Source organism: Aotus nancymaae, unplaced genomic scaffold (genome assembly GCF_030222135.1).
Source record: "Aotus nancymaae isolate 86718 unplaced genomic scaffold, 86718_ANA_hifiasm-v0.15.2.pri h1tg000019l, whole genome shotgun sequence".
In the NCBI taxonomy this organism is placed as follows: domain Eukaryota; kingdom Metazoa; phylum Chordata; class Mammalia; order Primates; family Aotidae; genus Aotus; species Aotus nancymaae.
In genome coordinates, this window is record NW_026988431.1 from 37,333,912 (window position 1) to 37,351,427 (window position 17,516).

Consider the following 17,516-nt stretch of genomic DNA (forward strand, 5'->3'; position numbering starts at 1 on the left):
ACTTTGCTTCTATCATGGAAGTTTGTGACCCACATCTTTGTTCATCCCTAATGTTCTTTCAGCCTTCTTTGGATAGGGATGGCTGTCCGCTCTTCCACAACCCCTGGCTGAAAACCTCCTACAGGGCTGGTTGCTGCACTCACACAGCTGTGCCTTAAGCAGCTCTGTGTGAATGATGGTCCTTTTGCTGTTCTTCCACTAATGAGTGAAAATAGATTTCTCAAAGGCTCTTAGCTGCCTGATCCAGGTAACGGGATGAACAGAGTAGGAGTGTCAAGCTCACTTCTAATTTCAAGTTCTATAAAATGGCCAGTTATATAGGCTAGTATTTACTAGCCTAAGTACTAGTATTTAGTACTTAACTCTTCAAATCAGGATAAGAGGGCTTTCCTCTGGGAGTAGGGAAGGCTCTTCTAGTGGCAGTGAGGGCACAGGATTTGGAATTACGACTCTTTAGCTTGATTGTTTTGTCTCTTAGGAGATGTGTGCTGTGACAAGTCACTAAACATACCTAAGCCTCCGTTTCAATGACAAAATGAGAGAGTGTGGACCAGGTCCCTGAGAGATTTTATTCTAGCACTCACATTCTCTGTTTCTGCAGTGAGAAGAATTGATATTACTGGATCCATTTAGTGCCTGAAATTCTTGGAATGCTCTTTTAGCAAACTGTAAATTGATACAAAGGCAATCGTATGCGTAAATAACAATATTCTTATTGCTAAAAGGGAATATTCCTTGTACAATGTCCTACTATCTATAAAAAGAAGTTTCGTGGCTGTTCTGTAATCCTTTAAAAATATTTTATTAAGCATTGATTTAGAAAACGCAAGACAAGATTGTAACACCTCAGGGCAAAGGCTTGAAGGTGAAACAAATATCACTATAAATATTGCACTTCTAAAATCTCTTTTTGACATCTTCACACAACTCAGTTCTAAAATATCCTTTTACAGAAATGTATAAATAAACTGCTTCCAAGCTGTCAACGCTTGACACTTCAGCTTCCTCTCAGCACACTCAGTCGGCAGGTTTCCAGTCACATAGCCGCTCCTCTCAGAGCAGGCAAAGAACTTCCCCAAGCTATCTCGGAGGCCTCAGACCTCCATCAGAGTGAAGAGTCAATCAGTCCCATCTTTTGGAATGCTCTTTCAGAATATGTAATTTTATAAGTATTTTTTTTTTCTACTGAGAGAAAATAGATCAGAATACAGCTTAAATGGACACAGTTCACTGTTAACATTGCTTGTTTTTTAAGGCATTCAGGAGCTTCTGATTCTTGGTCTTGAACATCATGATAAAGCTGTTCGGCATGATTCTGCCTTGCCCATCTTCACCTACTTGGCCCATAATAATGTAATTTAGACCTATAGAAAGAGAATATAAAAATTAATCTCTCTCTATGCATGATGTATGAAACAACTTCGACTATAACTTACCTCTAGATAAATGGTCTCTTCTGCAAATGATATGATTATAGATGTATTCCATCTAGTATAAGATCTGGGTTTTCTTGTTTTTGCTTTTTAGAGATGGGGGTCTTGCCTTGTTGCCCAGGCTAGTCTTGAACTCCTGAGCTTAAGCGATCCTCCTGCCTCAGACTCCAAAGTAGTTGGGACTACAGCCACATGCCACTGTGCCCAGATGATAAACTCTGGTTTAAGACTCTCATCAGCAGCCGGTTGTGGTGATTCACGCCTGTAATCCCAGCACTTTGAGAGGCCGAGGTGGGTGGATCACCTGAGGTCAGGAGTTTGAGACCAGCCTGACCAACATGATAAAACCTCATCTCTACTAAAAATACGAAAATTAGCTGGGTGTGGTGGTGGGTGCCTGTAATCCCAGCTACTCAGGAGGCTGAGGCAGGAAAATTGCTTGAATCCGGGAGACAGAGGTTGCAGTGAGCCAAGATCACACCACTGCACTCCAGCCTGGGCGACAAGAGTGAAACTCCATCTCAAAAAAAAAAAAAAAGACTCTCATCAGTAAAAAGCCAAATTCAACTAGTAAGGTATTTCAGCTACACTAACACCAGGAAGCTGGACTGAATGGTTAGATCCAGCCATGCCCCACCCTGCAGTGCTGTGGGTCTGGTGTGGTTCCAAATACCCGCTATGAAGAATGCACCATGTTAACGTGAAAGACTCTCCTTCCTCAAGGGGCCTCCAGGGCTCCATGATGAGCCATCCTCAGATGGCTTCTCATTCCTATCATGTGTCTGGATTTTCCTGGCATTTGGCAACTAATGATCCACTCTCTTATGTTGTTGTTGTCTTGAACTTTAATCAACATCTCAAACATGTATGCTATGTAAGCTGCTTGAGGGCACAGATGGATCATATACTACTTGCATTTGTACAGTTTCTTGCAAAACATGGGTGTCAAGAGTACTTATATTGGTTATACTATGTTTTTGTACCTTGATGCGTCTGGCTAAGTTAGGTCTACACTGGGGCCTGAGTTGAGGTATTGGGTAACTCTGCATATTTATATTACCTCAGAAATAGATCAGAAAAAAGGCATGTGTTAATTCCTCCTTATCTCCCCATTCCCCTGGTGTGTCATAGAGAAAATGTGTCATTTTTCTCTTTAATTTTCCTGTATGTGTTGACCTGAGATTCTGGGCAGGTGATGCCACCTCAAGGCTGAAGTGCTAGCAGCATTATGAGACCTTAAAAAATCTCAAGGTGGGTTATCTGCTGCTTCTGGCAGTTCTAGAAAGAAATGCTACTCTTTTACAGAGCTTTTGTGATTCTCTCCAGAGAGTCAACATGAGGCTACTAGCTTCCTGACTCTTCTGAACAATTTGAATTCACAGTAAAGCTTGCTTTATTTTTCATTTTTTTTTTCTTTTTTTATACACTCTTGCTGTCACACAGGCTGGAGTGCAGTGGTATGACCATGGCTCACTGCAGCCCTGACCTAGGCTCAAGGCATCCTACCACCTCAGCCTCACGAGTGGCTGGGACCACAGGTGTGCACCACCACAGCCAGCTAAATTTTTTGATTTTTAGTAGAGAGGAGGTATCACTATGTTGCCCAGGGTGGTCTTGAACTCTTGGGCTGAAGCAATCCTCCTGTCTCAGCCTCCTAAAGTGCTGGGACAGTAAAGCTTTCTTGAAGTGGATATTCTGTATCTGTATCTGTATCTGTATCTGTATCTGTATCTGTATCTGTATCTCTCTGTGTGTGTGTGTGTGTGTGTGTGTGTGTGTGGTTTGATTTGCTTTTCTTGTTGGAGAGGTTCATAACAAGACTAAATAAAGAAATGAGCTGAGGTTGAACTGAGAAATCATAGTGTATCACATAGTGGAATACCAGGCATGATATCATTCTAAAGAAAGAGATCTGTCTATCCCTGCTGTTAGGAAAGATGTCTAAGCTAATGTAGGGGAAAAACTGCAGTAGAACTTGTGTGTAGTGTGATTCCATAAGTGTATATGCCCATGCTTTATATGGATAAAAACTTCTTGGAAGGAACTTACAGAATTTTTTTTTTTTTTTGTAGAAATATGGTTTCACTATATCACAGTCTAGTCTCAAACTTGTGAGCTCAAGCAATCCTCCCACCTCAGCCTCCCAAAGTGCTGGGATTACAGGCATGAGCCACCATGTCTGGCTGGAAGGAACTTTTTAGAGTACTTCTAGGGAAAGGAAAAGGGTTTCACTTTTAAACATACTCTTACCTACTTATTTAAACTTTTTTAAAACCATGAAACATATATTACTTTTATAAGTTAATTGTTAAAGATATATTCTTAAAAAGTCATGTGCCTCTAGCTCCGGAGGAACGTTCTGTTTTTCATAGTTTCTTTCAATAAACTCATTCCTATCCATGGACTTAACAGTCCTATTTCTGCAAATGATTCCCAGGTCTTTGATTCTAGCCCAGATATACCTCCTTCTTCTGAACTTTGGGTCTGCATTTCCTGCTGGTTGCTGGATATTTTTCTTTAAACCTAGACAGTGCTGGCACCTTAAGTGCACTCATCTAGAATCTCCCTCCCCTGCACTGCTCTCTGTGTGTCTGTTGCCTACTGACTCAATTTCAAATGCTTCTTTCACTTGTTCATGATGTCACCACCCCTTCTTCTGCCGCAAGTTACAAGGACTTGAATGAAAGCCCAGTTCTGCCTGACTCCAAAGGCCTTCCTGCTCTACAAGCAGTGGGCAACATATTAGCCCTGATTTTACTTCCCTAGACCAACCAAAGTGTGGAAAATCCATGGCTTGCCCAGAGAGACCCAGTTTTCTTCTTACTCACCTCTTCTGAGGAGAGGGCACTGCTTGCAGACCACAGTGAGCCTGGTACTCATGTTCTTGCCTGCCTGCTGAATCGCCAAATTTCCCTCTTTGTAGATGTTGATGATCGAGACTGTGGTGTGCAAACTCCCACCGCGAGTGACAGTTGTGATAACAGTGCCAGCTAATACTGCAAAAGAAAACATTTTGAAGTGATGTGACAGTGAAGGCAAATGGAAGGAGAATGAAAAGTTGCTATTCTTCTAAGTTTCTGATATGAAACATTTTAATGGTAAAGAAAAAGCCCATAGAAGTTTCACATTTGCTTCTATACATTTGGCACCAAAATTTAGGTTGGAAAAAGGGGTCATGGAGCTGTAATGCTACCCTGGCTGTTGGAGATTGATAACTAGAAAAGAAGCCTAAATACTTGCCACACTCTAGTCCACTGCCAAGGTTGAAACTCTAAAATGTGTTGTTTTTTTTTTTTTGAGCCGGAGTCTCACTGTATCGCCCAGGCTGGAGTACAGTGGCACGATCTTGGCTCACTGCAACCTCCACCTCTTGGGTTCAAGCAATTCTCTGCCTCAGCCTCCCAAGTAGCTGGGATTACAGGCGCCCGCCACCACACCCAGCTAATTTTTGTATTTTTAGTAGAGGCCAGGCTGGCCTTGAACTCCTGACCTTGTGATCCACCCACCTCAGCCTCCCAAAGTGCTAGGATTACAAGTGTGAGCCACCGCGCCAGGCCTCTTTAACATGTTTTATCTAACAAGTGGATCGATTGTTAGTTAGGGGACAGTCTGGCTTATGAGGCTCTACCTGTGAATACCCAGAAAGACCTTGTATCTTTAGAGGCAATTCTATGCCAAGAGATGCGCAGTGGGGGTTTGGGCCACTAAGATGTGAGTCTTTGTGTCGGTGTGGGTGTGTAACCACCTTTCTCTGTCTCTCCTCGCCCCTGTCTGTAGCTGTCCTTTCTTCCTGAACTTTTCTTCATCCCCTAGGTCTTCACCTCTGTCTAATTATCAGTAAAGCTCTGTCTTCTGTGGTCTTTCATATTATCTTTCTTATCCACTCTGTTTATCTCATTTAATAAGCCGAAGTACAGAATGGAGGTATTAACTTAAACTTTTTTTGCTAAAAAAAAAAACTAGTAAAATTCAGTTGATTTTTGTTATGTAATCCCCTGTTTTTTCCATCATGACTCTGTGAGAAGAGTTTCTCTTTAGAGCTACTGAAGGAAAGATGCTATCTTTCTCACGGGGGTGCTGCAGGCATTCTGGGGATTTGAGCGAGGACAGTTCCTCGTGGTGTAGGACTTGCATTGCATACATTTTTTTACCAGGCTTGTCCTTCCCAGAAAAATCAGTAGCAGTTCCTAGTTATTGTGACAACCAAAAAAAATGGAGTAATCTAAAATCTCTAGGAATTTACCACTCCCCAGGGGAGCATTACCAGCCCTGGTTGAGAACCAGTGGCTGGTGATAGTTTTTGGTCATTTTGCCATGTAATGGTCACATTAATGGAGTAAATCAAGTTTTGGTCTTGGTTATCCATCTGACTCCTTCAGAAGAAAGTGAACACTCACTGCTTAGACAGTGTGCAATGCTCATAAACTCAGAATTCCTATGAGGCTTTACTTTGATCCTGCGTCTTAAGTGTTCACTACAAAATTCAGTCTATAGCCAAGTGAAATCAGTGGCTCTCAAGACACAGGGAGGGAGACTTCCTGAAGCACCTCCTATAGAAGAGTCAACTGGACGTGGTAGCAATTACATGTGGTGTTACTTGTTTTCATGTTTACGCCAGTTATTTGAATTTTAGTCATGTTGACTCTCTGGAGAGAATCACAAAAGCTCTAGTAAGATTCAGTGCCCCAGAGTTTTCAGCATCTTCACACCTTCACTACGATACAGCTCGTCTGGACTACAGAAGTTACCACTTCAAGGCACAGAAAAAGCAAGCAAAGCCTCTCTGGGGAAGTTTGGTTTGGGCCATAGCAACTTGCTCTTCCTGATCAGATTTTTCTTAAATGTTCTCTTTAAGCCACTTAAAAAATAACCAAAATAATTAAAATTCGTATCTTTTGCACTTAAGTAGTTTTCATAGATGGTGCAATTTTTCAATTGGAAAAAGCTCTTAAAAATTCTAAATCATTAAAGAATACCTTCTCAGGTTCCAGTTTGTAAAAGTTTCCAAAGGGAATTCAGATTTTCAACTTTTACTTCAGTACTTTGGAAAGGAAGTACAGGGGAAATACTTGAATTTCTTCTGAGAGAGGCCAGCTTCTGAATATAAGCATGGGTATGTTTCTAATTTACTTAAGTTGAATTATAGATGTGTGAAAAAATACTCTGTATATGAAAAGTATGTAAGGAAAAAAGTATATAGGTTTTTTTTTTTTTGAGAATTGTCAGCCAGAATACACAGTGTAGCAGTACCATGTACCAAGAGTCAAATTATTAAGCTTATATGAAAAAAAGTCTATTTTCCAAATCCATATTTTTCTCAGTTGTGAAATCTAACAATTTCAACATTCTTGTGTATGGGCAAGTATTTTCTTGGATAAATGAGCAGTGTTACTGACCGTTCATAAATTCATAGGAATTCCTTTGAGATTAAGCATGTAGCCTCAAGTTTCTGGTTAAAGGGAAAAAGACTGGTTTTTATTTCTTACCAAAGTCACTTGAACAATAATTGCTCTCCAGAGTCCCCGTCCGTCTACACTTTTGTTGACACAGGGCCATGGTGGGTTTTAAACCTTCATTCAAAGAAGACATAAGTTTCAGGAAAAATGAATTCAAGCATAATTAGTCTTTAGCTCTGATCTACCCATTTAAAATTTTCACAGATTTCCCTGAGCTACCAATCTATCACTGCAAAGAAAAAAATTAAAACCATGCAAAATAAATTATCCATGCTACCAACTACTGCCCTACTTTCATCAGGGCAACTCAACACCCTCTACTGAACTTTAAACCTGAGATCAAAGATAGTACAAATTTAGCCCTGTTCTCTTCTTCCTTTAATAAAACTAACACTATAAGAAAATATAGACATACTCTGAATGTGTGCCCTGTTTAGAAAAACCCAGAAAAACAAATTAGAACTCACAGAATGTAGGTTAATCCCTCACTTTACAAAGGAATCCTAGGATGTTCCCCTGAAGACATCCTTAAAATATGCAGTTGCCTAAATATGAGTAGTATAGGTTTTTAGAAATACTGTTCATGTGTAAAGTGTGTTATATTTGTAATTAGATGCAACCAGTCACTAAATATTTATTTTGAGCCTGGCACTGGCTACAAGGATCTTAAGAACTAAGAAGTAGATAAATTTAAAAGTAAACCAAATAGACAAAACACAGCAGTTCTTAAGGACAGCTAATGTTGCCCCCTAGCAGGCATTTGGCATTATCTAGAAACATTTCTGGTTATCACAACTAGAGGGTGCTGCCAGAGACACTGCTGAACATCCTGCAGAGAACAGGACAGTACCCACAACACAAAATGATCTGGCCCAAAACAGAAGTAGTGCCAAGGCTTATTGATAAGGGTTAACAACGTGAAAATAGTTCATCCTTATAATCACTTAAAAATGTTTCAGGGCCGGGTGCGGTGGCTCACGCCTGTAATCCCAGCACTTTGGGAGGCCGAGGCAGGTGGAGCACGAGGTCAAGAGATCGAGACCAGCCCGGTCAACATGTTGAAAACCCGTCTCTACTAAAAATACAAAAAAAATTAGCTGGGCATGGTGGCGCGTGCCTGTAATCCCAGCTACTCAGGAGGCTGAGGCAGGAGAATTGCCTGAACCCAGGAGGTGGAGGTTGCGGTGAGCTGAGATCGTGCCATTGCACTCCAGCCTGAGTAACAAGGGCGAAACTCCATCTCAAAAAAAAAAAAATGTTTCAAAAATATTTGCCAATCATTTGTTTCTGTGTGACAATATGCTAGGATGAACTAAACAGAACCACAGCAACAGAACTGACCTTGCTGGGTAAATATCTGCAATTGTAATATTGCTCTTCCAGCATGTGCCACCAACTCTTCTGTTAATTATTATTTTACTTTTTTTTTTTTTTTTGAGACAGAGTCTTGCTCTGTTACCCAGGCTGGAGTGCAATGGCATGATCTTGGCTCACTGCAATCTCCACCTCCCAGGTTCAAGCGGTTCTCCTGCCTCAGCCTCCTGAGTAGCTGGGATTACAGGCACCTGCCACCATGCCTGGCTAATTTTTGTTTTTGTAGTAGAGACTTGGTTTCGCCATGTTGGCCAGGCTGGTATCAAACTCCTGACCTCAGGTGATTAGCCTGCCTCGGCCTCCCAAAGTGCTGGGATTACAGGTGTGAGCCACCATGCCTGGCCTATTTACTTACTCAATCTGTATCCTCTACTTAACTCCAAAAAGAATCTGAAGCAGATGGCAATATTAAAACATATATAATTTAATGTTAAAATACATATAATAGCTTAAATATTTTTAAAAAGAGAGAGAGAGAGAGTTTAGAAAATGTTTGGAGGGAGAGAGACATAGCATACTTTCAAAAGTTGGGAACCTCACTTCAGCAGTAAATTTACAGAATTAAATTTACTCAATTAACTGAGTAAAAAAGTTGTGGTGTCTCTGATGGTGGGCAACCTTTTCCAGGCGCGTTGGGAGCCAGCTCCTCCTCAGCCTCGGAACGTCAGTCTGGAAGTGGGGTGGGTGTCCCACGTGCCCTTCTCCCACTTTGGTGGAGCCCTGCTCTCTGGCCTGCAAGTCCCTGGCTCTGTCCCTCCCCTCCTGATCTTACTGTCATCTCTCTCCTTGCCCTTAACTCACAAAGCTGCCCCCTGGTTCTCAGCCCTCCCCTCCTGTGTTCCTGCGACTGTTTCTGTGGGTCAGCCCTCCTACACATGATCCTGCAGGCCTGTGGCCTCATCTTCACCAGGGACTTTCCCATACACTCAGTCACGGGCTTGGATGTCTTCATGCTATGGCTGTTCATTGCCAGTCTGTCAAATTTATACCCGCTGGTATCCAGGACAGCATTCTCCCCTTCAAGCTTACTTATTTAATTACTCTAAGATTATGTCTTCTTCTATTTTTGATGGTTCAATACATTGGCCGCTCTCATTTTTCCCAACCCCTCAACCCTGGTCTGTTTTTAGTTTCTTAGCAATTCTATTTCATTTCCATGGTCCATTATTTCAATCATTTTCTAGACAATGCCATAAGGTCCCTTCCCCTCTGTCCTTCAGCCCTGCGTGAATCTGCAGGGAAATCCGTTTTTCCTGTGCATGCCCTCAGACAACTGAGTACCAAATGGACCTTCAGCAGATTGACAGGTGATCAGCCTACTCTCCGAATTTCCGCAGTTGTTTTTCAAATTCTTTCTTAACCTCCTGACCTCCAGTGCTGCCACTCCCTTCTCCCTCTCAGAGATGACCTTGCCTGTTTTCTAGAAAGAAGAGAAGCATAGCAGAAAATGTCCTTGAGATCCCCACCAAACCTCCAAGTCATCTTTATACCTTCTCTCTTCTTTCCCTCCTCTGAGAGAGGGGTCGCCCCTTCTGGAGCCGTTCCTTCTGTGAGTGTTCTGGAGCCAGCCCCTCTCACCTTTATAGAAACTTTTCTTCTCAGTTCATTCCTCTGTCTGCCACTGCTTTCTTCTTTGCTAGTCATCAACATAAGCAGGTTCCAGACTCTCAAAGCCTCTCCTTCTTTAAGCCCAAACTTGAGGAGTGAGCTACTGAACTTACTATCTCAATTTGCCGTGTTCCACACTCCCCTCAGCACTCACTGCCTGGGTTCTGCCCGCACAACAATGCCCCTTACAAAGATTTTGCTGGCCTCTCCAGTGGCCTCCATGCCATGAAACCAAATGGAAACATTGTAGTCCTCCCTTATTGGAAGTCTCATCAGCACTTGACCCACTGATGGCTCCCTTCTGAAACATTCCCTTTCAAGGCTTTCATGACACATTCTCCCAGTTCTCCTTCCTTCTCCCTTGCCACTCCTTTTCAGTCTCCTTTGCCAGTGTAACCTTCTCTTTTAAAAGCTGGAAGTTTCTAGAGGGTTAATCTTGGCTCCTCTCCTCCTCCTACTCTCAGTCTCTCTCTAGGAAATCTTGTTCTTGATCATGGTTTCAACTATCTATATATTGATGGCTCTTAAATTTAAATCTGGCTTAAGTTTCTCTTTTGGTCTGGAGACTGGTGTACCCATATACATGGCATATCCACTGGGAAATCTCACAGCCACATCAAACCCAACAGGATCACAGCCAGATTTATAAATCCACCTCCAAATCCAGTTCTCTACCTCAGTGAACAGTGGCAGTATCCCCATCCCCAGCTGTGCAAGCCCGAGACCTCAGAGGCATTCTTGACACCTCCCTGATCGCCCTAGTCCAATGAACCACCAAGGCCTGCCACTGTCTCCCTCCTGTCTCTTGACTGTCTCTGAATTTGTGCCATAGCACAGTTTACCTGGAGTGGCACAAGACCCTGATGAACTCCTGGATTCCTACGATTCATTCACCTCAAAGTGGCCACAGTTATCTTTGTAAAATGTGAACCGAATCCTGAACTTTGCTTAAACCCACCAACAGCTTCCCCTACACGTAGGATAAAAACCAAAATACTTAAAGCATAGGAGAGAGTTGGCAGGGCCTGAAGATGAAACTATAAAGAGAGGCTGGGGACAAAGTGTGAAGGGTCTAACATACCAGGGGAAAGAGTTTGGGCACCCATGCCATCCAATCTGGTAGTCACTAGTCACGTGAGGCTTTTCAATTTTAAATTAATTAAATTAAAAGCACCACCACCACTCCCAGCCATTAGCCACATTTTAAGTGCTCACAGTGGCTGCCATATTGGACAGCATAGCTCTAGACTATAAATTTAATGTGAGAACAACATGGTCTACTCGGTGTGGTGGGAGCGAGGTGGGGCATGAAGTTGGAAGAAACGATAAAGGATATCAAAGATGACCCTCTAAGTCAGGCTACTGAGGCTGTGGACATGCTTGGGAAGATAAGTGGAGAAGTAGGTTTGAGCCAGAAAATAGTGTGATAAAAACAAGGTTGTATATGCTTTCATTTAAATAGCTACAGCCACATTGTGTTCAGGAGATAATTACACATCCATACTTGTGATTTCAGAGAAAGTTCAGGATGAAGGTAAAAGCAGGGGAACCACTAGCTCAATAGGTGTGGCCAGATAATTCACTGGAAAGAAGGACATCAAGGGTCATTGAGCTGAGGTGGAGAAATACAGCAGTTACATGAGGCAGTACACGTCCAGACCACACCGTGGCGCACTTGTGGAGTGGGAGGAAAAGTTAGACCCGGAGGCACCCGCTTGTACTCAGCGCCGGCCTGGGTGTACACACAAAATGTGGCAATAAAGCTGGGCTGAAATAAGCCTGTTTTACATCTTAACCTTAAATCTTTCCTTCCTGCTTTTCCTCTCCTCCCTGGATTTGGATTTTAAAATCTGAGGCCTGAAATCCCAGTACCTGCTGATAGGGCAGGCAGAGCTGCAGAGACCCACTGCTGCTGACTCTCTACTCCTTATATCATGCCTCAGGCCCCAGCCCAGTTTCCCAGCCAGCCTCTGTACTTCGTTGAATATTGTTGCTTAATTTACTCCAATTTGAAAAAGAAAAAAATAACTTTTTATATGACATTTCACTGAGAAGCAAAAAAAAAAAACAAACATTGGTAGAATATGAAAACACTGATAGCAAGGCCCTAGAACTTTAACCTAAAATATCACAATTCTATATAATAAAAAGCAAACTATAATTCTGTCAGTTCCAGAAATGGAAACTTAGGCTTATAAAGATCTGTGCTCATAATAGACTTTCTAGTCATTGTTCAATGGTCATAATTTTCTTACCTGATATTTAAAAACTATTAGCTCATAAGCATTCTTATACCCTATACCTTTCTTTCATTAATGCAGTCATATTATTCTCTTACCAAAGCTTTCATCCCATTTAACTTTAATTTCAAGTATCTTCCTCTTATTTAATATTCTCTACTTTAAAAGAATTCTTCTTATACTCCTAAAGTTTTTGCACAAACTTCCAAACAGAATAACTTACCCGTGGTGACAGGGACTGTGGTGGTGACAGGTTGTGCTGTAGTTGTGGGCAGTCTTTTTGGCCTGAATTTGTAGTGACCAATAAACCCATCTGCAGTTAAACTTAAGTCTGATAAAAACTGAATAAGAAGTTCATTTCTCTCAGATACAATTGGCCTAAAAAAAGAAAAATGTGTTTTTAAATATACATGTAAATACTTAAAAGTGATGCCTCTCTGAAAATGTAAAATTTTCTAGTTTCCCATTAACTTCTAACAATAGATTACCAGTTGTTTAAACTTAAAACATTTAAAAATACCAATTCTAATAGCTCACATTTACTGTTTGCTCAGCTAGGCACTGTGCTTTATGTGGACTGTCACAGTTCACCTTCACAACAACTCTATTTTTCTCTTTTTTATGGAGTAGGCAACTGAAGTTCAGAGAGTTCAAGTGATTTGCTCAAGGCCCTATAGCTAGTAGGTTGGGAAAGTCAGAACTTGAACCCAGGACCAGGCAACTCTAGAGATTGTGGCAGATGTTGGGACATGGCTGGTTTTCCAAAAGTACCTCATGGTTTGCCTGATTGGGAAAAGGCAGATTCTTTGAACTAAGACTCTTGAGTTCAAGCTGGCCTGGGTTTGCCACATGTTGGCTACAGAGCATAAAATGGACAAATCTGGTGAAAAATTCCCACACACCGTAAAGACACACCAGAGGGGTGATCTCAGTGGGCTGATTATCTTTTCTATCCATTCTGGGCTAAGAAAGCCATGCAAAGGACTTCCATTTCATTTCAATGGTAGTTCTTAGGTATGCCTCAAATGGAAACATTTCTGTGATAATCTCCATTAGCAAAATGCTGTAAAGGAAAAGAAAGCGATGAATCTGTTTTGGTGGTCAGGAACCACATCATTGATTAGGAGCTCTAATTTTAGGAGCTTCCTGGTTAACTGGCACTAAAGGTTTAGTGGAGATGATCACTGAGGCTCAAAAACTCTCTTAAATCTTAAGGGATTTACTGTATTACACAAGATAGTTTCATTTAAGTTTTGCTATTGTTATTTACACAATAGGAAAAAAAAGCTGTCTGATTAATGCTGTTTAAAAACTAAGAGATAGGAAAAAATTTAATAAGTTAATTAAATGAATTAGCCAGTGGTTTGATTGAATACCTTTTTTGAGACATCTTCTCAGCCAATCACTTCTTAAGCATCGTGGACAGCAAATAATAAGGCACCTCTTTTTGTTTATTTTCCTAGTGTCAGCTATGCTGAGTAGGGTTGGATGGTAGAGAGGGTAGATCTACCTGACCTAACCAGTTAGAAAAACTGCATGATCTTTTCTGTCCTGAATATAACACCTTTAGCCAGGGGATGGGATGAATCAAAAAGTGAGCTTTGTGATCTACATTTGTAGTTTGTTATGGGTTGAATATTTGTCTCCTCCAAAACTCATGTTGAAATTTAATGCCCAGTGGGGCAGTGTACTGAGAAATGGAACCTTTAAAAGGTGATTGGGTCATGAGGGCTCTGCCCTCAAGAATGGATTCATCCATTAATAGATTAATGGTTAAATGGGTTAATGGATTAATGAGTAATCATGGGAGTGGGACTGATGGCTTTATAAGAAGAGAGACCTGAGTTAGTATGCTCTGCCCCCTCACCATGTGATGCCCTGTGCCACCTGGGGACTTTGCAGAGTCCCCACCAAAAAGGCTCTCCCCAGATGTGGTCCCTTGACCTTGGGCTTCTCGGCCTCCATAACTGTAATAAAGAAATTCTTTTTCTTTATAAATTACTGTTTCAGGTATTCTGTTATAGGCAACACAAAACGGACAAAGACAGTTCCAGCCACAAAAGTGATCAGGTCATTTAAATAATGCTTCTGAGAGTCAAGCCTTTCACGACAAAATAACAAAAAGCGCTTATAAGCAGCGAAGGAAAAAAAGACTCAATCAGGTCAGCCTTCTAGATACGATGTTATTATTATATGATCATTCACTGCCTTTTCTATGAATTAACCTTGGAGTACTATATTGAAAACTGAATTTTCTCAAGGAAGAGTATTTTAGGAACAAAGATGTATTTTTATTATGCTGCAACTGAGCTTTAGGATAAATGTGACAGAATCATAGTGCCACAAATGTACTGGGGGCCATGTTACGTCTGCAAATTAATGTTCTAAATCACTAGGAAGATAAGAGGAAATTTCACTTAGATCCACTCTGCATTGGCCAATCCCAAGAATGGATTGAGATGCTGTTTCATGTGGTATAGAGCCAGTTACTGTTTTCTGTCTCTAGTTATCATTCCACACTCTTCCTGTCCTTCAGTCACTACAGCCATGTAGTGTCCTGCCAGTTTTACTTCGTAAATATTTCTTGATCCACATCCTCCTCTTCATCTCCATCATCCTTCTCCACCTCCTTGACTTTAGCTGGACCACTGCAACAGCCTCCGAACTAGCCTCCCTGCTCACCTTTTCTAGGGCAGGGGTTCTAGAGCCTCTGGTCCTGTCACACCTGGCTTAAATTCAGTTGAGTGCTCCCATCTCTGCAGCACACAGAAGCCAACTCAACCCTCCTGCCTCATCTCTATGGAGGCCCCAACTCAAGGTTTTGGCTACAGAAATAACATACATCTCTCCTGTGCATCTTTATTAATAGAGTTACCACTGCTTGGAATGAGCCTGTCCTCCCTTGTGTCTCTAACTCCAACTCTTTCTTCAAGACTTAGCTTCGAGTGGCACGATCTCCTTTCAAAAGCTTCCCCTGATCACTTGTCCAGACTGGGCCAAAGAACTCAGAAACCCACCCAGGACATTCATTAACCAGTTGACTTATCAGCCTTGTTTTGTTCCCTCCCACTACTTACCTCTGTAGTTTTAATTTATCTTTGTATTCCAGGTGCCCAGCACATAGCCGGGGAGTAATCAATGTTTCTGAACACAATTCAATGGCATCGATGCTACACTGAATCTAACACAAGTCTATCTATCCCCAGTGCTCCTCCTGCTCATATTTTTAACAGGGAAAAGCTCCCCAAACAGGTTTTCTCATTTTCTGCACTGCTCTAACCCAGAAGTATTCTAACTATGAGAAATATTCCTCTGGATAAAAGTGTTAGTCAGTGAGCTGGCAGCCAAGCTCTTCCAGTCAAACCCTTGGGAAATGAGTGATGCGCAATAGCCGCCCCTCGTGCCGCCCCTCCTCCACCCTCATGGAGGCAGCCACTACCCTGAATTTTGTGCTTATCATTTTCTTGTTTTTAGCCATAGGTTTATCACACACATATGCATCATTATGCGATATACTGTATAGGTTTGAGTGTTTTTAAATGTCATAAATCAAGGTTATGGTGTGCATTTTTCTTTTCTTTCTTGTTTTGTGTTGTGTGTTTTTTTTTAAAGACATTTATTCAGCATCACGATCAGACTATTACATTTAGCAATCAACAGCATGGGGGCAAAAAAGAAAAAAATCTACGTTAAAACCCTTTGTTGGAATGTTTTACACTTTCCACAGAACAGAAAATAAAATAACCTGTTATACAATTAGTCAGAAATACAGTCCTCGAGTTTTTTGCCCATATACACATGAGTATTTGTTTAAATCATGTCTTCTCTGTAGCAGCTAGGCCCTGCCACCACTGTGCTTGGCTGAGTTCACAAATCCGTTATAACCTGTAGCTTCCCTGTCATGTCTCTGGCTCTCCTCTCCTGCTAAGCTTTGTTTCCTAATTAAAATCTTCTGCCACTGCTATAGCTACTGCTGCTACTGAAACAACGATAGCCACCTTGGTTTCGTGGTTTGGCAAAGTATTGGCCTCCACTACCATAGGGGCCAGAGCTTCTGCCTCCAAAGTTTCCTCCCTTCATGGGTCCAAAACTTGAAGACTGATTGTTGTAATTGCCAAAATCTTTGTAGCTTCCACCACCTCCAACACTGCTTCCAACATTACCAAATCCATTATAGCCATCCCCACTGCCACCATATCCACCACCACCATGGCTGCCACCAAGGCCACCACAACCACTGAAGTTTCCTCCATGACCAGTTGTCATTCCCACTAAAACCACCTCCATGTCCACCACCAAAGTTTCCAGAACCACTTCGACGTCTTCGGCTGGATGAAGCACTAGCCATCTCTTGGTCTGATAGGGCTTTCCTAACTTCACAGTTGTGGCCACTCACAGTATGGTATTTCTTTATGACAGTCTTATCCATGGAGTCATGGTCATCAAAGGTTACAAAGGCACAGCCTCTTTTCTTGCCACTGCCTCTGTCAGTCATGACTTCAATCACTTCAACTTTTCCATACTGTTCAAAATAATCTCTTAGGTGATGTTCTTCAGTGTCTTCTTAATGCCACCAATAAATTTTTTTTTCACAGTTAAGTGGGCACCTGGTCTTTGAGAATCTTCTCTTGAGACAGCTCTCCTTGGTTCCACAACTCTTCCATCCACCTCGTGTGGCCTTGAGTTCATGGCTGCATCCACCTCCTCCATAGTGGCATATGTGACAAACCCAAAGCCCCTGGAGCGCTTGGTGTTTGGATCACTCATTACCACACAGTCTATGAGCGCTCCCCATTGCTCAAAATGGCTCCTCAGGCTCTCATCGGTTGTTTCAAAGCTCAACCCTCCAATGAAGAGCTTCCTCAGCTGTTCAGGCTCTTTAAGAGACTCTAACTTAGACATGATTGCAGGGAGAAGAGAGATTTTAACGATGCTTCTTCGGCAGCGTCCACAGGCAGAAAGCTTGTGTTGTGTTTTTGAGACAAGGTCTCAGCTCACTGCAACTTCTGTCTTCCAGGTTCACAGGATCTTCCCACCTCAGCCTCCTAAGTAGCAGGGATTATAGGCAGATATGCCCTACCAGGCATCATTAATTGTTTTGTATTTTTAGAGACAGGGTTTTACTGTGTTGCCCAGTCTGGTCTCGAACCTCTGAGCTCAAGTGATCCACCTGCCTTGGCCTCCGAAAGTGCTGGCATTACACACGTGAGCCACCACAACCGGCCTTTATTATTATTATTTTTCACCCTCAACATTAGAACTCTGAGAATTATCCACTGTTTTCATTGATAGGTAATGTGTACTATAACACAATTTAACTATTCTCTTGTTGATAAACATTGAACTATTTACTTTCTCCCACCTTCATTACAAACCATATCGCTGAGAACATTCTTGTATATGTC

At 41.9% G+C, this 17,516-nt stretch overlaps 1 protein-coding gene and 1 pseudogene across 1 annotated transcript in view; both read right to left on the reverse strand.

Moving 5' to 3' along the window:
- Nucleotides 1–786: 786 nt before the first annotated feature.
- PCOLCE2 (procollagen C-endopeptidase enhancer 2) overlaps nt 787–17,516 on the reverse strand; it is a 65,069-nt gene continuing 48,339 nt past the window's right edge. Inside the window, exons 6-9 of the mRNA XM_012437152.3 lie at nt 12,335–12,489; nt 6,920–7,003; nt 4,262–4,429; nt 787–1,364 (exon numbers count right to left, since the gene is read on the reverse strand). Coding sequence (XP_012292575.1) covers nt 1,234–1,364; nt 4,262–4,429; nt 6,920–7,003; nt 12,335–12,489 — 538 coding nt within the window. The 3' untranslated portion in view covers nt 787–1,233. The remainder of the gene's footprint in view (nt 1,365–4,261; nt 4,430–6,919; nt 7,004–12,334; nt 12,490–17,516) is intronic.
- Nucleotides 15,980–17,030, reverse strand: LOC105706633 (heterogeneous nuclear ribonucleoprotein A1-like; annotated as a pseudogene).